Source organism: Ovis canadensis, chromosome 24, assembly GCF_042477335.2.
Source record: "Ovis canadensis isolate MfBH-ARS-UI-01 breed Bighorn chromosome 24, ARS-UI_OviCan_v2, whole genome shotgun sequence".
NCBI classification, from domain to species: Eukaryota; Metazoa; Chordata; class Mammalia; order Artiodactyla; family Bovidae; genus Ovis; species Ovis canadensis.
In genome coordinates, this window is record NC_091268.1 from 29789353 (window position 1) to 29809853 (window position 20501).

The window sequence follows — 20501 nt, forward strand, 5'->3', positions numbered from 1 at the left end:
CTGGCAGGCTACAGTCCACGAGTTCTCAAAGAGTCAGACATGACTGAGCAGCTAACAGTTTTTTCATAGCCATTAGAAGTACCTGGAACACAGCAAGAGCCATATAAATCTTTGCCGTTGTTAGTAATATGATGATGATGATAAAGGGCCCAGTTCTGTACCTGGTATGAAGTGGGCATTCAAGAAAGTTTCACTGCTTGTCTGACTTTTTCTCTGGCTCCCGTTGGTACTCCCTAGATACTGTTGCTGCCAGTGTGGTAAATGCTGGGCAGCCTTATTGCTTGGTGCCAGTGCCTTACGTGGTGGGAGAGGTGGGGGTGTTGAGGAAACTTCTTAGAATCAAGTAGACGCCTGTTAGCTTTGAAGGACCCCTCCTGGGGCTGCCCTTCAGGAGCTAAGTGGTAGCAAGCAATTCACAGCAGTCAAGGGTTGGAACAGGTGTTGTGGTTCCCAGAGCTGCCAAGTGAGGCCCCTGCATCTTTTCTCTACAGACACTTGTGGTGACCTGCTGGTGACCCTGCAGTCCCTGAGCCGCCAGGGCGAGAAGCGGAGCCTCCAGCTCTCCAGCAAGGTCAACTCGATGACTTTCATGTTTGACAACGTGCTGCCAGGAAAATACAAGAGTAAGAGCTGAAGGCAGCACTTCCTGTCTCTCTAAACTTTCTGAAAACTCGCCCTCTAGTTGCATCCCAACGATACTTGTTTAACTCTTGTTTGTCTTTGTCCTTTGACCTTGGATTTGCATCATTTAGCTTGGGCAGTGATGCAGGAGTTGAGGCTTTCTGAACCAACTGCCACCTTATCAGGATGATCCACGCACTTCTCCTCATGCCATTTTATTTGTAAATTCCTGAAAACAGTGACACATGATTACACTGACGTGCTCTACCACTTAGCAGCTGTGTGAGCCTGGCAGCTTACTTGATCTCCCTGGGGCCCGGTTTCCCCTTCTGAAGCAGGAGTCGCAGAACCTTTCCGCAGAGTGATGGAATCCGGTTTGTAAAGCCCCGGCACAGTGCCTGGGAAGGAGAAGGCACTTTTCCTTGTCTTCCTCAAGAAGCTGCCCATTGCCTATACTTTTGTTCTGTCAGAATTCAGCTTGAAGCTGCTGGCTGTAAACAGCCTCGAAAGTAGTAGACTGATTTTTCAGGGAGATTATGTTTTCTGTTAATGTAGGGTGTTGGCAAACTATGATCTGAGGGCAGCTGCCTGTTTTTATGAATAAAGTTTTATTGGAACACAGCCACACCCGTTTGTCTGTCATCTGTGGCTGCTTGTGTCCTGCAGAGGCAGAGTTGAATAGTTGAGACCGTGTGGCCTGCAGAGGTGAAAATATTTACTCTCTGGCCCCTTAGAGAGCAAGTTTGCCAGTGTCTGAATGTCTTACCTATAGCCTGGTCTTAGGCTTAGTTGTATTTCTTTGTTAGTGATTTTAACGGCCATTGGTTTCAGTTGTTGTTGTTTTTTTTTTTTTAAGCAATTATTTGTTCCCAGCATGGCCAGTTCTGTACATATACCTACACACACACACATACGTGTTTGTATGTATGTGCGTATAGGGGCTTCCAAGGTGGTTCAGTGGTAAAGAATTTGCCTGCCAAAGCAGGAGACAGAGATTTGATCTCTGGGTCGGGAAGATCCCCTGGAGAAGAGCATGGCAACCCACTCCAGCATTCTTGCCTGGAGAATTCGATAGAGGAGCCTGGCGGGCTACTCTCCGTGGAGTCTCAAAAGAGTCGGACATGACTGAGCGACTGAACAATAAGAACAGCGTGTATATAAACTCATTCACGCACTTCATTAGCACTGTTTCTCTGGGGGTATTCAGGGAGGTGGTACGCTCTGCCCACATGGTGTCCGTGTCGTGTCCTTTGCAGTCAGCATCCTGCATGAAGACTGGTGCTGGAAGAACAAGAGTCTGGAGGTGGAGGTTCTGGAGGACGATGTGTCCGCCGTTGAGTTCAGGCAGACGGGCTACATGCTGCGGTGCTCCCTTTCCCACGCCATCACTCTGGTAAGCGGGCTGCTAAGGATGCTCTTATTTGGAAGGACACTCGCCTTTTGGAGAGAGAGAAGGACTGGTGTGCCAAGAGGACCATCAGCATAGTCAAGCCAGATTTCCTTTTCTGCCCCTCAGCTCACCCACCTATTATGGAAACACCGTCAGGAAGCATTTTAAGTCCCTTAGTGGAAAGATGCCTTTGTTGGGGAGAGTTCCTTGTCCTGGCTCGACGTTAAACTCTAACTTTGACTAGTGATTTTGGAAAGCTGTTGATATAGTGCAGAGCATGTGGGCTTTGTAGGCCCTGCCAAGTTCAAGTAATGTTTGTGAGCCTCCATTTTTCTTTCTGAACTTGAGATCATAATACTCACTCCCCACGGTTGTAGTGAGGTATGAGTAAATCTCTCAGGTATTTGAAGTTTTCCTGTGTACCCTGCTCTTTCTTAGGAACAGGTGCAGCTGAGCAGAGTTGGTTGTCCTCTTGCAGTCTCTGTGGCTGGGTTGGCAGTTACCCAGTGGGTTTTAGGATGGGAGCATCTGTGTAGCCCTGCGTAGGTCTGTTTCTGAACTTCGTATAATCTTCTGACTTCTAGCAATGGCAGGTGTCATTGTCAGATCTCAGTGGCAAAACGGGGGCAAATGACAATTAAGTGGCTGCTTATGTTAGACACCAGAGCAGTGAGACTGGTCTCTCTAATGCCAGTTGAACACTCGAACCACTTAACTACAAATGGTCCACAGACAGCTTTGTTACAGGAAACGGGTTGATTACTATCCAGTTGAGAACAAGCGAGAGGGATTCGGGAAACCAGTCCTTGATTTCCGTTTCTCTTAGACTAAGAACGTACTCCTAATGAAGGCCAGCCCTTTGCTGACTCCTGTCTTACTCCCTACCCATCTCCCCCTCGTGCACTAGCTGCCTCCAGTTCCACACCAAGCTCGGTCCCTTCTCCGGGCCTTTGCACATACTCTTTTCTGCCTGAAATGCTGCGTCTTCTCTGCAACTTGAGTGTGATTGCTTTTTCTCATCATTCAGGCTGAAGCCCCCCAGTGTTACCTGCGTCAGGGGGTGGGGGGGCCTGTCTTGAGGCCAAGCTGAACAAGCCTCTGCGGAGGGTACTCTGTCCTGCTCCCTGTTTATTTCCTGCTAAGCTCTGTGACTTCCTAGCTGATGTCTACTGACTTCTCTGTTGACTGCATGGATTTTCTGTCTTCCCGTATCAGAATGTAATCCACGCTGAAAACAAGAGCCGTGGCAGCAGCCAGGGCCCAGCCTTGGGCCGGCCGCATGGCAGGTGCTCAGTAAATGTTAGTTGACTGAATGAAAAAGGTGACGTTTCTGTTGGAAGTTTTGGAGGGCTTTTAATTTTCCCCTGGCTTCCAGCTGTTCAAATGATTAATGTGCAAAACAGGTGACTGGTTCAGAAGCAGAAAGCTCACTCCTCGTCCGGGTGTCTCCATCTTCCCTGGTAAGGCATCGGCTTGGCTTTGTTCCCGTAGGAATTTTACCAGGATGGGAATGGACCTGAGAACGTGGGGATTTATAACCTCTCCAAAGGAGTCAACCGGTTCTGCCTGTCCAAGCCCGGTGAGTCTGGAAGGATCGATGTCCTCTGAGCGAGGGAAATGGAGAGGCTCTCGAGAGTGTTTCCAGAGGTGTTTTTCTCCATCTCGGTTCAGTTTGCATCAAGCTATCAATTTTGGTTGTGGGTAACACCTTTGGAGGGAGCAGCACTTTTACCCAGAGAATTAGAGCTGGGGGTTGGCACATGTTCCCAGGCTCTCGAGTTTGAGTTGAGTCCAGACCACAGGGCCCTTTGACTTTGAAAAATCGAACACCATCAGCCCATCATCTCTCCTGCTGGGTGATCACTCCCACCTTGCTTAAAATCCTTTAGTGGCTTCTTTCTCTCTTTGTTAATCACTTTATTGAGATGCAATTTGCATACCATAAAATTCACCCACTTAAAATGTACAGCGCAGTGGTTTTTAGTAAATATTCCTAGCCATATAACCATATAATCCAGTTCAGAACATTTTCATTGTTCCAGTGATGCCTTCCTACATGTTTACGGCTCATCTCTATTCCCAGCTTTTGGCAGTCACTAATCTATTTTCTGTCTCTAGGAATTTGCCTTGTTTGGACACTTCATATAGTGAAGTCATACAATACTGTTATTTTTTAGGCTCCTTTCACTTAGCATAATGTTTTTGAAGTTCATTCAGGTCATAGCAGATACTAATAATTTGTTCCTTGTTATTGGTGAACAGTATTCCATAGCATGGATATATCACAGTTTGTGTATCCATTCACCAGTTGGTGGGTAAATTGTTTCCAGTTTGGGGCTATTATAAATAATGTTGCTATGAACATTTGTGTACAGGTTTTGTGTGGATATCTGTTGGGGAGATATCTAGGAATGGAATCAAATGATAAATTTATGTTTATTCTTTTAAGAAACTGCCAAAATATTTTCTGAAAAAGCTGTATTTGCCATTTGATATTCCCACAAGCTATGTCTGAGGGTTTTAGGTTTTCTACCTCTTTACCATTATTTGTTGCTATCTTTTTGATTTGTAGCATCCTAGTGGTTCTAAAGTAGGACCTCATTGTAGTTTTATTTTGTGTTTTCCTAAGGAATAATTTAGGGACTTCTGTTGGTTCTCAGGATAAAGTAAAGTAACCTCCATTCACCCATGGTTCCACTTCCCACCGTTTCGGTTACCTCTGGTCAGCTGCAGCCCGAAAATGTTAAATGGGAAATTTCAGAAGTAAACAGCTTATACCTTTTAAATTGCATGCCTTCCGAGTAGCATGGTGAAGTCTCTGACTCTCTTTGTCTTGCTCCTGTCTGGCCCTTTGGCACATCTACATATATGTTACCCACCTGTTAGTGTAGGTAAAAACTTAGTACGTAGAGGGTTTGGTACTGTCTGCGATTTCAGGCATCCACTGGGGGTCTTACCACGTATACACCACGGATAGGGCACAGTCATGTATAAAACCCTTAATCAGACCTTGAACTCCTGTGTAATCTAGCTCGACCTGTCACCCTCTGTTCCAGCCACTGTTTCTGTGTTTTAATTAGGATGCCTTTGGCTGCAGGTAACAAAATCTGTATGACAACCCCCGACAAGTGGAGTTAATTTGATTCATTAACGAAGACTAGCAGCGGGACTTCTCTGGTGGTGCAGTGGTTAAGATTCTGCCCTTCCAATGCAGGTTTGATCCCTGTTTGGGGAACTAAGATCCCACATGCCATGCAGTATGGCCAAAAAATGAAAAAAAAACAAAAAACAAAAAACAAAAAACAAAGACAGCTCAGGCGTGGGTTCAGATGGTAGGTGTTAGGGTAGGTGTCTTTGTGATTCTTTTAGTCTTTTCCCTTTTTCTTTTTTTTTTTCTAATGAACTATGCACTGCTTTTTTTAAAAAAATTTTTAAGAAGTGTGTTTTGTGCTTGGTCTCCATTAGTTTGTGGGCATTTCTTTAGTTGCAGTGAGCAGGGGCTACTCTTTAGATGCAGTGTGCAGGCTTCTCATTGTGGCGGTTTCTCTTGTTGCTGAGCGTGGGCTCTCGGGCACCTGGGCTTCAGTAATTGCAGCTCCTGGGCCCTGAAGTGCCGGCTCAATAGTTGTGGTACAGTGACTACGCAGCAGCAGAATGGGCTCAGTTGCTCCGTGGCGTGTGGAATCCTCCTGGACCAGAGTTCAGATCCTTGTCTCCTGCATTGGCAGATGGGTTCTTTACCCCTGAGCCACTAGGGAAACCCCCACTTGGTTTTTTTTTTCATTTTCTGCCTCGTGTTTTCAAGGAGCCTACTGTTGCTCCAGAAAACTTAGGTCTAAGGCAAGAAGATGAGAGGAGCGGTGGGCAAACATTTTCCATGCCACATCCTCCAGGAAACTTCCTTTATGTCTTATCATCCAGAACCGTGTCTCTTGGCCACTTCTAGCTGCAAGGGAGCCTGGGGCAGCTGGATTTGCTGCTGGAGGCTGGCATGCCTTCACTTGAGCGTAAGCGGCAGCTGGTTTGAAGGCAGGAAGGCAGCTGTTAGGGAGGCAGCCAGCAAGCCCGTGGTTCAGATGCTGTGCTCTGCCGCAGCGCCCTCCACCCCACCCGCCTTCACCTAGCTCTGCCTGCCCGCCTTGGTTCTGATGTTCCTCCCCAGGGAGGCTAGTGCCCCAGTGTCGCTGGGAGCTCGGCTGCTCGTGCCCACGAGGCCTAGTTCCTCCCCGGACCGCACCCATCACACCTGGTGGCTGTGGAACCCTTCTCTCTCTCTCTGTAGACGGCAAGCCCCATGAAGGCAGGGACTGTGCATGTTCCCCACCCTGTCAACACTCGACACAGCACCTGGCCCGAGTGTTGCCCTGCCAACATTTGTCAAGTGAAAGAACAAAGAAAGTAAAGGAAGAAACCTAACAATTTGTTTTTTAGGTAACTGCACTGAGGCTTGATCAGTGTGATGAGAACCGCAGAAGTGACTTGAACGAATTTCATGTTTGGGCTGGGCGGATGGCCAGAATGCTGGTGAAAGAGCATTTGGGAGAATCCGCTATTACACTTGGCTCCTTCCTGGAACTGTATTCTTCTGGCAAACGACATCATATGCCCTTAATCTGAGTGTTAGCCTGATGAGCTCATGGCGTGGAAGTGTTTTCTGTAGTTATTTCTTGGTTTTCTGAGACTTCCCTGCCCCATGCACCTTTTAGGAATATTGATAGGACGGAGTCCAGACTGTGGCTGTCTTTTGGATCTTTAACAGAATCTGTTAAGTAGGAAATTCTCAGTCTGAATCCCAGTAGAAATGTACTTCCTGTTCTTCCTCGTGCATGTGTCTGTTAGCTTGGTCTGTGCAGAATAAACTACTGTGAGCTGTTAAATAATGTAAAATGAAAATCCTGACCTGGTGAGCAGACCTTTGAGTGGATGGGTCATTGGTAAGAAGCTGTCCGTAGGCAGTGGAAAAGACATTTCAGATCCTGTGTGTGATCTGTTAGGAAAGAGAGGCACTGCCTTGGGATTCCAGATGTTGGAATTGCTCAGTGGAATAGATGCTGTCCTCTGAAAATGACTTTTGATTTCCTGGCTGCAGGCGTGTACAAGGTGACCCCTCGCTCCTGCCACCGGTTCGAGCAAGCGTTCTACACCTATGACACGTAAGCTGGGTGCTGACCGCTCTGTGCTGTCTGTAGAGGGGAGTGAGCGTGGATCTCTGCGACAGTTATTTCTGAGAACAAGGGAGTTTTTTTTTTTTTGTATGTTTTCTGGAAGTAGTAAGGTTAGGGAGTGAAAAGAATTTGTAGATAAGGATTTTAAGACAGTTGGGTAAATAACCGAGGAAGCGAAGATAGAGCTCTTCCCCAAGAATTCTGTAAACCCAGGACGGAAGGCTGTGGTTTTGAACTGTCTTGCACGTAACGTCTGTTGAATCTTCCAGCCTCACTGATAGGAATTTCTCAAGCTGCAGGCCTCCATTTTCCTGTTTTTACAGATGCTTGTGGGTTTCACTGGAAATTAGAGATGTAAAGTTTGGGAATGGAGAATCAGTTTACCCTTAAAGACACTTGTGTGTATTTGAGAAGCTTTCTCATGCCAAGCTAAGAGCAATTTCACGTAGTATATTTCAGGGTCAGGAAGGTCGCCCATAAAGGGCGTTGTTTGTGATCCTTTGAGGACGTCGAGGTGGTGTAATGGTGTTTTCTTTCCCCTCTCTGATTTACAGGTCTTCACCCAGTATCTTGACATTGACGGCCATTCGCCACCACGTCCTTGGAACGATCACCACTGACAAAATGATGGATGTGACCGTGACTATCAAGTAAGGCCGGCGTTCCATGGTGGGCCGAGCGTGGGAGGGCGGGGGGCCAGGCCGTCTTCTCTCAGAGCTGCTCCGAAAACTAGTTTTGATTTGTTATTTCTAGATATACATACAAATGGCCTTCGCTCTTACATGACATGGCCGTAAATTCACAACAGCCCTCCTTTCCTTTTATGATTCAGGAATTAACTGTGGATGAGGAAGAGCCTCCCGACAGCTCGTTTCAGTGCCTCAAATTTCTGCCTGAGCTCTTTGTACTTCCTGTCTCTGCTAAGGGGGAAAAAAAAAAATCTCTGGTTTGTTCGTTGTATTTCAGGTGTTTCAGCCAATTCAAAAAAATTTGCGTATTTTTCTTTAGACCGTTTCTCGAAGTCTTGGGAAATAGAGATGGCACCTTGTGTGAGAAGGGTCGTGAGAGAAAGCGGGTGAAAGGCACTGTCTCGCTGAGGGCCACGTTTGCTTGTGCACCACCTTTGAGAGGAACTTTTGCCCTGTGGTGGCTGCATCTGACACCCTAATTTTCTCAAGAAATGAAGGGGTTTTAACAGTATGACTGCCTTTGTCAAAGAGAATGGATATCTGAGTAACTTTTTTCCAACTTACCTTATTTGAAGTTGCTTTTCCAGCCACGTGTGCGTTTTTCTGTACCCCTCCTGTTCACCCATCCGTCTGTGAAGAAAATATTTACGGAGCATCTCAGTGTTGTGTTAAAGCACTGGGCATAGGCAACAGCCCCTGCCCTCGTGGAACTTACAGTCTCACGAGGGAGGCAGATAGTAGTCCAGAGCTGTAAAACCGCAGCTTTGTCAAGTGCTTTGCGTAGAACAGGCTTCCCTGATAGCTCAGTTGGTAAAGAATCCACCTGCGGTGCAGCAGACCCTGGTTTGATTCCTGGGTTGGGAAGATCTGCTGGAGAAAAGAGAGGCTACCCACTCCAGTATTCTTGGGCTTCCCTTGTGGCTCAGCTGATAAAGAATCTGCCTGCAATGCGGGAGACCTGGGTTTGATTCCTGGGTTGGGAAGATGCCCTGGAGAAGGGAAAGGCCACCCACTCCAGAATACTAACCTGGAGAATCCCATGGACTATACACTCCATGGGGGCGGGGGGTGGGGGGGCGGTGGGTCTCAAAGAGTCAGACACGACTGAGCAACTTTCACTTAAGTGCTTTGAATTTGACCTTGCTGGGGGGTTGGGGTCCATGCAGGAGAGGTAGGCTGCTGGGCCCAGGCCATGTTAAGGGTTTTAGCTTTGGCCCTGGATACTCTGACATATTTCAAGTAGATGGGTCATGCTTTTTGTTTCAAGAAAGTCCCCCTGGGTGCTGAGTAGAGAACAGATACAAGAGGCCCAGGAGTGGACGTTGACCACTCCAGGAGAGTCCTTGGAGACGGGCCGAGAGAGGATGGGGGCTTCATCCAGACGGTGGCAGTGGGTGGAGGGCAGTGGACAGATTGGAGAGCCATCGGGCGGACTGAGTGGTGAGACGTGGCAGCAGGCTGACCATGTGGGCTCAGGGAGGGAAGAACAGCGGGGGCAGCTGTTGGTCTCTGACTTCATTACTGGGGTTCATATTCACCAGGGTGACCAGGTGGTGCTAGAGCAACATCTCTTAGTAATTTCTCACCTGAAAAGTGTGAATTACTGGTATGACTAGGAATTCACATTTTTACCAGGAGTGAGTCCATGTTATATTGTGTTTGGTCTTCATTAAGTTTATTTTTGTAACCTCAGAAGAGTTTTTGTTTTGTTGGCTTGTGCTGAGAGTTACATGAAATGCAGCTGGACATGGCCAGGGGTGGGGTCCCTTATGGGGATCTTGTACTTCCCGGATCCAACACTGGGCTCCTGGTGGTCGCCCTCCACAGACCTCCTCTGTAGCCTTCCCTGTTTCATATATGGCAGCTCCGTCTTTCTCGTTGGTCCTTGACAAAATCTTTTTTTCTCTTGCATCGCATATCTAGCTGATCCACCTGCAAATCCTGGGCTCTACAATGCATGGGAGTTGGTTCCAGGACCCCCCGTGGTTACAAGAATCTGCAGATGATCAAGTCCCTTATAAAGCAGAGCCCCTTTGCATATAACCTGCTGTATATCTTCCCCTATGCTTTAAATATACCTCAAATCATCTCTGGGCTACTTACAATATCCAGTGCAATGTAAATGCTATGTAAATAGTTGTAAATACAATGTAAATGCTACGTACGTAGCTACCAGCATGGGGCAAATTCAAGTTCTGCTTTTTGGAACTTTCTGGAATATTTTCCCCCCAAACATTTTGCGTCCGTGGCTGGTTGACTCCTCAGGCGTGGAGCCTGTGGAAGCGGAGGACTGACTGTGCGTCCGCCATCCGTGGCTTTCTTAGCACTTGGCTCTGTGCTTTGGTTTCACCCACTGTTGTCTCCCGCCAGTTCTGCTGCTGTAGCTTCCTGTCTGACCTCTGTGTTTTGGCTGTTGCTTCATAGCAGTGTTGTTCATGTGAAATCAGAGTGATCTTAGTAGAAGTGAAGTGAAGTGAAGTCGCTCAGTCATGTCCGACTCTGTGCGATCCCATGGACTGTAACCTACCAGGCTCCTCCGTCCATGGGATTTTCCAGGCAAGAGTACTGGAGTGGGGTGCCATTCCTTCCTGAGCCCCTAATAGAATATAGTCGCCCTCCTCCATCCCTGCCCGCCCAGCTCTCTCCTCTTTCCATGCTGCTTTAGTTTTCTTTATTGTACTTATCATCTGACATCATTTTTCTGTTGGTCATCTGCCTCTTCTCACTAGAATGTGGATTCCACAGGTTAGGGGCTGCTGTCCTGTACAGTCTCCCCAGCCCCTGATTCTCTTGCAGAGCACATTCTCAATAAGGTTGAAAGACAGACGAAAAATGGTAGTGTGGAAGGAGCTCCACATCCTTTGGGAAGTTGACAGTTTCCTTCAGATCATAAAGTCAGTGATATTTCATCCTAGCCCAGATCTCCCAGATGCTTCCACATGGCAAAGAAGTTCAGTTTCCTGTTTTTTTTTTTAAAACTGTTTATCCCAAACACGAGAACACTGTGCCACAGTTGGTGGTCTTATGAGGTGCTTGGTTTCTTTTTAACTGATGGATCTCTGCTTGCAGAAGTGTCCGATTTCCACCGACCTCAAGAGTCCCTGACTCCGTGTTCTGGGCTGCTCCTTTCTTCCAGGTCTTCCATTGACAGTGAGCCCGCCCTGGTCCTTGGCCCCCTGAAGTCTGTGCAGGAGCTGCGGAGGGAGCAGCAGCTGGCCGAGATCGAGAGCCGCAGGCAGGAGAGGGAAAGGAGCGGCGAAGAGGCCAGCAGCGAGGGGAGGACCAAGCCCCCTGTGCAGGAGATGGTGGACGAGTTGCAGGGCCCCTTCTCCTACGACTTTTCCTACTGGGCACGGTAAGCGCCCGTGGTGGGCTTTCCCTGCAGGGTCCCTCTGTTCGGATGTCCTTCCTTCTAGGGGGACAAGCCAGCCACATTGAAGTGTCTTAATTATTTTAGGTCTGGAGAGAAAATCACTGTCACACCTTCATCTAAAGAACTGCTCTTTTATCCTCCTTCCATGGAAGCCACCGTCAGTGGAGGTAAGTGTCAGCTCAGCTAGCCGATGACACACCTTCACAACTGTCCTTTTCCCTGCCTTTAGGATTCTGTTCTGTGCTGTTTTATAGTGAAGCCATCTTCGTAAGGCATCTTCAGTCCCCGTTGGCGCATAGACGTTACTATTTGATGAGTGAGTGAATGAGTGAGAGGTCTAAATCAGTAAACGTAACTCTCACTGTTAGAATTGGGGATCTTTTTGAAAAAGGACTTACTTTTCCTTGATGTTATCAGGCTGACACCAGAAGGCAGATGAAAAGCAACAGCATCTGTGGTTGAAACGTCTGAAATGTCTTCATGTATCTGAACTGTTCGTGATGTTTATTTTGGGTTGGGGTGATGGAAGGGTCTTTTGGGGATGAGATAACCAGGAGCTGGTGGAATGTTTAGGCAGCTTCTGCCAGCATCGCGGGTTCAGTAAACCCTGAGCATTTGTGTGTTTGGAAGGAGAGTGTTGAAAGGCATGGCTGTCCAGCAGGCAGCCTGTCTGGGGCCGCCTTCCATGCTGGGTCCTCAGGTCTGGCTGCAGAGGCCCTGACCTGGGGTACTGGCTTCTCTCCTCACTTGTGGTCACTGAGGGCTGAGGAAGAGGAGCCAGGGAAAGCCAGCTTTGTTGGCTATTCCTGCTAACATTCCTGAAAGTTTAACAGGGCCGTTCATAAATGGTGACAGGCTTGGGCCACTTGTAGTTCCTGAGGATTCTGAGATAGTCAAAAGCCTCACTGGAGTTAACTTTGGATATCTCAGTTTTAGGCCCTTCTTTAATGGGAAGCCCCACTCTCTTCCTCTGTTTGTCTCTTTCCTTTGTAGAAAGCTGCCCAGGGAAGCTGATCGAGATCCAAGGGAAAGCAGGCTTGTTTCTAGAAGGCCAGATCCACCCAGAGTTGGAAGGAGTTGAGATTGTCATCAGTGAAAAGGGGGCAAGTTCACCCCTGATCACGGTCTTTACCGATGACAAAGGTGCCTATAGGTAAGCCCGTGACTAAGAACCAGTTGGTTGGGACCAGTCAGGGAGCCCATGCTGAGTCAGACAGTGAAGAATCCACCTGCAATACAGGAGACCTGGGTTCGATCCCTGGATTGGGAAGATCCCCTGGAGGAGGGCATGGCAACCCACTCTTCCCTGGAGTGTTCTTGCCTAGAGAATCCCATGAACAGAGGAACCTGGCGGGCTACAGTTGATGGGGTTGCAAAGAGTTGGAACATGACTGAGCAACTAACACCTCCACATTTTCAGTCAGGAAGCCCAGGAAGGAAGCTGGGGAGCCAGGTGGTGCTTCCTCTAGGATTTGAAGCAAGGCATCACCAGCGTTTCTTTCTTTTATTCAGTGTTGGGCCCTTGCACAGTGACCTGGAGTATACTGTGTCCTCGCAGAAGGAGGGCTACGTTCTGACTGCAGTGGAAGGAACCATAGGCGACTTTAAGGCTTATGCCTTGGCAGGCGTGAGCTTTGAGGTAACACCGTGTGCTTTTAAAAAGCGGTTTTATGGAGTATAACAATCATACAATAAACTGCACGTAAAGTGTGTAATCTGACAGTTTCGACACGTGACAACACCCATGAGCATACCACCATGGTCAAAATAGTGGACACATCGTCACCCCTCAGGATTTCCTCCCACCCTTGGAAACAAACCCCTCTCTCCTGGCCCTCCCCACCCCTCTGATCTGCCTTCTGTCACTGTGGATCAGTTTGCATTTCTTAGAATTTTATATAATGGAATTATTCAGGCCGTACTCTTTTTACTCTGCCTTCTTTCACTTGTAATTTTGGAGATCTGTTGACTTCAGCTTGTGTGCATACCTTCTGGGAAGCATTTTAAGCTTTCATCCTTGACTCTGTTCTCTGTCAAAGGACACAGAATGTTCTTAGAGTAGAGTTGATGTCTTTCTCTCTTCCCTCCCTCCTTCTTGGGAAGAAGCATGCTGTGTGATGGCCAGAGTGAGTCCGGAGACCCTTGAGGCTGAATGTTGTCGACATCGAGACCAAAAGAGGAAAAACATCCCATCACCTAATAAATTAAAATTCTGCATTGCAGAATGCCTTTTAAAACAACTGGAAAGATAGTCCAACTGGAGAGAAATATCTGTTCCATAAATAACAACCCCAGTTTACAAGAGTCTCCTAAAACCAATAAGAAAAAGACAAGCCAACAGAGAAAAGGCGAATCAAGGACATGAAAGGCCATTCGCAGAAGTCATCCAGGTCACTCGTAATCACTCGGGAAACACTTGACTTCGATAGTGACTGGGCAAACGCAAAGGAAGTTACCATCGAAACCCTGGGTTTGGGGTTAGAGTTGTAGTAATGAAGACACTATCCATTTTTTTTGGCAAGTGTGTGTTTTCCCATGCATAGGTAATTTAGGAGCTGGAAATGGCTACAGCCACCCTGGAGTTCAGTTCAGGGGTTTCTTTCTGGATTTCAAGTGCACACATCCACGAAGTCATTTCTACTCCTAGGAATTGACTGTTTGGAAAAAGAAAAACTTAATTGTGCAAAGATACACACACTTGGGGACTTTCACTTTGTCCCTTCTTTTCCATCGCAAAACTCAGAGACTGGCCTGTTGTACCATGATTTGCCAACCCTTGCTTTAGAATGAGATGCAGCTTTTATGAACAGTGAGGCTGATTGGTGGGGACTGGTGGACGAAGGCAGTGGGGGAAACAGCTGAGGCCAGAGAAGGCGACTTGGCCAGAGGGTTGGGGGCCCTCCTCCACCCCACTCCGACCCAGTCGCTTATGAAATCCGTCAACAGTAGCCATAGTGTTGTCTCTTTGTGTGGGCACAGAGAGTTCTGGAAGGCTGCAAAGCAAATTGTTTATACTGGTTACCCTGGGGGAGGAGAGGAGACCTTCTGACCTCCCCCGTGGGCCCCAGCGAATGACAATAAAAGAAAAACTAGCCGCGCAGAATTACCTCTTGACACCTTCGAGGTTTGTATGAGTTAACCTTGCTCTGGGGTTCCTTTCTCACCCCCAGATAAAAGCCGAAGACGACCAGCCCCTCCCTGGGGTCCTCTTATCCCTCAGCGGTGGTGTGTTCCGTTCCAACCTCCTGACTCAGGACAACGGTATCCTGACCTTCTCAAACTTGGTAAGGTGAACCACTACTGTTGCCTGCCCGGCTCCCCCATGAGCGCGCAAGGACACGGCGGCCGTGACTTGTGTATCGCTTGACAATGTGAGAACAGAAAACCATTGTGGAGTGCCTCACATTTCTTCGGGGACCAGCAGAACTTAATGCTGCTGATGCACATTCCCTTCCGCACAGACGTCTTGTTTTCTGGTCTCCCACTTGTCACTGAGACAACGTAATTAATTGCCCTGGCCCCAGCGGCTCCCGTCTTAAGTGTCCCTTTGTTTCACCAGAGGATCTCATTGTTTATAATGCCAAGTCTCCTTCAGGGGGTGAGCGTGTGTTTCTTCTGCAAAGCACGCTCCCTGTGGTGGGTGGACAGCATCCATTTTCCACTGAGGATGTAGCCTGAAGCCCTGACTGGTGGACACGTCAGTTGGTCATCAGTTGGTCATCTTGTCAACCCTGGGAATAAAGTCACCATTCCAGAGATGTTGCAAACAGGCAGTGAAGTGTAGCTGAAAGATCCCAGACTGGGACGTGAAGCACTCCCACCTTCGAATCTTCCCTCTGCTGCTTACTTGCCATGTCGTCTCAGGCTAGTTACTTGACCTCTCTGAGCTTCAGTTGCTTCATTCATAAAGTTCAGATTTCTACCCTGCAGAGGTACTCTAGGTGCGCAGTAATGACAGCTGGTGTTAGAAAGGTAATTGCTGTCACTGCAATGATTTACTGTAGAGTTAGTTACCGTCTCTGTGTGTCTGGGAAGCCTTGGGGCTCTTGGGGCCTCATTCTGGCCTCTTTCCTTCATGACTTGAGCTGCTCCCTCTAATGCCACCCCTCAGCTTGCAGCAGGGGCTCAGCTCATGTTTGTGTCTTGGCAGAGCCCTGGCCAGTACTACTTCAAGCCCATGATGAAGGAATTCCGGTTTGAGCCGTCCTCGCAGATGATCGAGGTGCAGGAGGGGCAGAACCTGAAGATCACCATCACGGGCTACCGCACAGCCTACAGGTGGGCTGCCCCCTTTCTCGTCTCCCCCGGGCTGGGCAGTGGGATCACTCACACACTCTTTTCTCTCGGAACCCATCCCAGTCTTCAGGCTGGTTCTGTTTGGAAGACAAGAGCCATGAGACGCAGTCCACAGGTTCCTGACTGCCAGCCTTTTCTCCTAATGTCTCCCGTGAATGATTCAGTCACAAAGCTCCTCTTTTGAAATTGGCCTCTGAGAACCTACTGAGTTCCTAAAATTTTTATTTTTAAAAAACGTTTGAAACATGAGTTAGATTTTGGAAAGAAGGAAATGCATTCACTTGAGCAAAATTTGGAAATGTTGAAAAGAAGATATTCAGTGTGGAGTTTCCCTTCTGTCCTGGCCTCCCAGCCACCTAGGTGTTCGAGCATTTCTGAGTGCATCCAGAGATGGTTTATTCACATAAGTATTTATAATTATAGGCACACACATATGTACTTATATACATTTATAGAAGCACTTCAAGGTTGATTAATCAGAAGGAACAGGTTTAGAAAAACGGACCATTTTCAATTGAATATAAAAATAGAATGAAAAGGGGAAGTGATTTGTTTTCATTTTATTGGATGCTTCATTATTTAAAATAAAGTTTAACAAAAAATACAATAAAGCAGAGGGAAAGAAAGTAGCCTTTTTAAATCACAGTTTTTCTGGAGCATCCCTTAGAGCGTATGAGGAGAGACTGATGATAGGCATGGCCCAGCCCTCTGGCAGGAAGGCTCAACTTGCAGGCGATACAGCTGGCAGGGAGTTGTCTGGGTCATTTGGGGTACAGTCCTCCACTGAGCTGTTTTGCACTATAAATTGTTGGTAAATGCCGGACACTGTCCCTGGAATCTTTTGTGTGCCTCAGAAAGCCCTGAGAATGTCGTGTTCCGTTTCTTCTCTCGTCTGTCTAGTTGCTATGGTACAGTTTCTTCCTTAAACGGAGAGCCAGAACAGGGTGTTGCTGTGGAAGCAGTGGGCCAGAGCGACTGCAGTATTTATGGAGAAGACACCGTGACGGACGAGGAAGGGAAGTTCAGGTTACGTGGACTGCTGGTGAGCCTTTGGATGTGTTTCGTTAGTGGATTTTTTCATACTGGGTTCAGCGGTGTCTGGGTTCAGTGGTGCCCCCAAGACTGCTAGGAATGAGGGCAAGAGGGTTGAGAGGGGGCATAGGGCTCTGAAACTTCCCGATCCCTATCTTAACTGACATATCAACGCTTATGTAGCTGACATACTGGGTTACAGTTTTATGGCAAAATACAGGTAGAAGACCATGTGTTTGGTACATCTTTTGCCTAGAACAGGTGGTCTAGCTTAGGCCAGCCTCTCAAATCAGATACCTGTGGGGCTCGAAGACAGCTGTGAAAGGTTGGAGTGGACTGGGTGCCTGTCGGGAGCAGTGTGGACTGTGGATCTTAGACAGGTCCTGGCCCATCAGAAGGAGCAACCGCCACGTAGCTCCAGCTCTTCGTAGCCATGTGGGAAGATAACTCAGAGTTGCCAAATGATTAGAGTTTATAAAAGAGAAGTCAGAAATTCATATCTCCACGTGACAACTCCTGATTTTTAGATATTGACCACTAATTAAATAAAAAAAATATAGGGGCTTCCCTGGTAGCTCAGATAGTAAAGAATCTGTCCACAATGCTGGAGACTGGGGTTCGATCCCTGGGTCAGGAAGATCCCCTGGAGAAGGGAATGGCTGGCTACCCACTCTGGTAATCGTGCCTGGAAAATTCCATGGGCAGACAGGAGCTGTGCAACCATAGGGTCACAAAGAGTTGGACACAACTGAGCAACTAACACTTTACTGGGGCCATGCTGTCCTTTCCCAAAGTTAAGAAGACCATGTCTCGCGTCTAGGCGTCCTCACTCACTGATACTGGGAAGTCAGGGCAGGAGGTTGCTTGGTGAGCGAGGAGTGTTCGAGCCAAAGCAGGAAGGCAGGCTGGGGCGTGTCTCCTGGGGCTGTGCTGAGGACTGGAGAATGTCTGCTCTCATGGGCTAGCTGGGTGGGCTTTCTTTGGGGTCTGGCCAGCCTTACTGCGATGCTCCCTTCTCCACCTGCTCTGTCCTCGGGGAGGCCCTGCCCGCTGCTAATGCTAACTCATTAGCACTTTCAGTGTGTGTGGCGTTGCCCCCTTGTGGCCGCCGACCCCTGCCATGGAAAAGGCCTTGGGTGCTGGAGGAATGGCCTTGGAAGTGGAGCGTGCTGTCACGCTGCCATTGGGACATGTTCCCAGGGCCCCAGGGCGCTCCCTGCTGTCCCCCGGCCTGCTTCCCTTCCTCTGGCAGTGGTTCCAGAGAGAACAGGTGGGCCGCATGGGTGTCCCCCGTCCCCAGGCCAGCTGCAGCCAGGACCCCGGGAGAGGTGACGGGTCCTCAGATCCGGGTCTCTGTCACATGTGTTCATGCAGATGCAGGCTTTGGCACTGCGTCCTTAGCTGCCTTTCTGCCTGGGTTTGAATCCTGCCTCTGTCACTTCTTAGCTGTGAGTTCAGGCAGGTGTCCCATGCCTTCTGTGTCCATTTCATCATCTGTAAAGTTGGAGAAGACTCTTGAGAGTCCCTTGGAGTGCAAGGAGATCCAACCAGTCCATTCTGAAGGAGATCAGCCCTGGGATTTCTTTGGAAGGAATGATGCTAAAGCTGAAACTCCAATACTTTGGCCACCTCATGCGAAGAGCTGACTCATTGGAAAAGACTCTGATGCTGGGAGGGATTGGGGGCAGGAGGAGAAGGGGACGACAGAGGATGAGATGGCTGGATGGCATCACCAACTCGATGGACGTGAGTCTGAGTGAACTCCGGGAGATGGTGATTGACAGGGAGGCCTGGTGTGCTGTGATTCGTGGGGTTGCAAAGAGTCGGACACGACTGGGTGACTGAACTGAAAGTGAAGATGAGGATCATGGCTGCCCTACAGGTTGGCTGTCAGTATGAAGTGAGTTAATACACACGGAGCAGTGCCTGGCGCACTGACTCCACAAATGGTTAGAAGCCAGGTCAGACCACTCCTTTTCCCAAGGTGTTCCTCACCAGAACTGCCAGCTTGGGGGATTGTGTACAGCTTTCCTCGGTCCAAGTCACAGCAGAAGGTAGGCCTGGGGGCCGTCTGTGCCCTTCAGTCTGCAGCCTTCTCAGGTGGACACAGTGTTCTGGCTCATGTCCCTTTTACCGTTGCAAGAATTCAGATTCTGCATCACCGTGTTGATTCCCCCGGAGTCTTACTGGCCCATACATATTTTTCTTTTTTTAATATTGGAGTACAGGTGCATTACAATCTCGTGTTAGTTTCTGCTGTACAACAGCGGGAATCAGCTCTATGCATACATATATCCCCTCCTCCCTCGAGCCTCTTTCCCACCCCACCCCCATCCCACCCCCATTCCACCCCTGTAGGTCATCTCAGAGCCCTGAACTGCGGTCCCTGTGCTATACAGCAGCTTCGCGTTAGTGATCCCTCTTACACATGGTAGTGTATATATGCCAGAAATGTGTTTCTAAACTCACCAACTTAACACGTTTAGTTTAACTAAACCAAATAGAGTTTCCTTCTCCACCTTGATAGATTCACATTTCAATTAATGCTCCCTCACACCCTCCTCCTTGTAACAGGTGTCACTTCATTAGCACTTCCAATGCTGTGTGGAGGCGCCCCCTTGTGACAGCCAGAGCCTCCCACGTGCCAGGCCTCAGATGCTGGAGGAATGGATGAATAGCCTTAGATGGTCCCTGTCAAAGGTCTGGACTTGGCTTGCCAGGCTTCTAGGGGACACCAGCTGGAGAGCCCTGGTTGAAGATTTCCTCAGGATTTTGACCCCCAGGAGAATGCATTTCTGCAGTTGATCTTTCTGGGCAGTGTATTTGGTGAGGCATTTTGGGTGAGAAGCTGCCTGAATCTTGCTGCCAGAGGCTGAAGGTGAACCGCTGAGTCAGCGGCCAGGAGCGAGGAGCCGGGTGGTTGGGGTGGGCTCCTGCCCTGCTGGGCATGGGAACGAGGGGGCAGTGCCCGCAGTCCCCATCTCCAGCAGTGCCGTCTCCTGTTTTTCACGCCTTGCCACCGTTTTCTGAGGTGCAAATAGCTGTTGCTAATAGCTGTTTTGAACAAGCCCAGTGCTGCCAGTCCTCACTGAGCTATAAAGTGAATTAATTTGTCTACTGGTGATCATAAATTTGACTGTTCTTGGTTTTTAAAGAAATAATAGTTTTACTGTCTTTGTAAAGGTTCCATATGCTCATTATAAGATAGTTCAAAGCAACATATTGAAAAGGACAAAATTTTGAAAGGGGAAAAAGTAGATCACCCTTACACTCCCCCCCAGAAGGACTCATGGTTAATATAGAGGGAATGTTGTTTAAGGTGCTGCTCTGCTCACACACAGAGAAGGTCACAGTACACGTGGTTTTAGGAAACCGGGCCGTGTTATCCTCACTAGTGTACCAATGAGCAGCTACAGTCTCAGGGTTGTCCCCTCTTGGATACACACAGTCGTCTTTGGACTCGGCCCCCGACTCCAGATGCTCATGTGTCCTCAGATTCGGTGTGCAGTTGGTGCTCAGAAGTTGGTCATTCTAGAAGTTCTTTAAACCCTGCTAGTGTAAGTGATCTGTCACCCTTTGGGGATAGGTGCAGATCTTTTCTTTTAATAAATGTGTAAGAAAAAAAAAGTTCAGAAGTTGACAAATAGTGGGTTCATTTAGCCTATTAAAGCCTTTCGTAAAGCTGAATTTTATCTGATGTGCAGCCTTCTGAGAAGTTTTCCTTTGAACTCATATATCTTTCTCTATCAGAGTTGCCTCTGGCCCACATAGCAATGTACAAAACAAACAACTTTATTTCTTCAAGGCAGTTTGTTGTAGCTTTGAATTATGTCTGACTCTTTTGTGACTCCATGGACTGTAGCTGGCCAGGCTCCTTTTTCTATGGGATTTCCCAGGCAAGAATACTAGAGTAGGTTGCCATTTCCTTTTCCGGG

At 48.2% G+C, this 20501-nt stretch overlaps 1 protein-coding gene across 1 annotated transcript in view; it reads left to right on the forward strand.

The window, feature by feature from the left end:
* Nucleotides 1–20501, forward strand: part of LOC138428913 (BOS complex subunit NOMO1) — a 56676-nt gene that overhangs the window by 27855 nt on the left and 8320 nt on the right. The window contains exons 14-25 of the mRNA XM_069569844.1: nucleotides 492–623; nucleotides 1878–2014; nucleotides 3503–3590; nucleotides 7101–7164; nucleotides 7731–7826; nucleotides 11002–11220; nucleotides 11323–11405; nucleotides 12232–12391; nucleotides 12751–12877; nucleotides 14409–14522; nucleotides 15389–15516; nucleotides 16435–16576. Coding sequence (XP_069425945.1) covers nucleotides 492–623; nucleotides 1878–2014; nucleotides 3503–3590; nucleotides 7101–7164; nucleotides 7731–7826; nucleotides 11002–11220; nucleotides 11323–11405; nucleotides 12232–12391; nucleotides 12751–12877; nucleotides 14409–14522; nucleotides 15389–15516; nucleotides 16435–16576 — 1490 coding nt within the window. The remainder of the gene's footprint in view (nucleotides 1–491; nucleotides 624–1877; nucleotides 2015–3502; nucleotides 3591–7100; nucleotides 7165–7730; nucleotides 7827–11001; nucleotides 11221–11322; nucleotides 11406–12231; nucleotides 12392–12750; nucleotides 12878–14408; nucleotides 14523–15388; nucleotides 15517–16434; nucleotides 16577–20501) is intronic.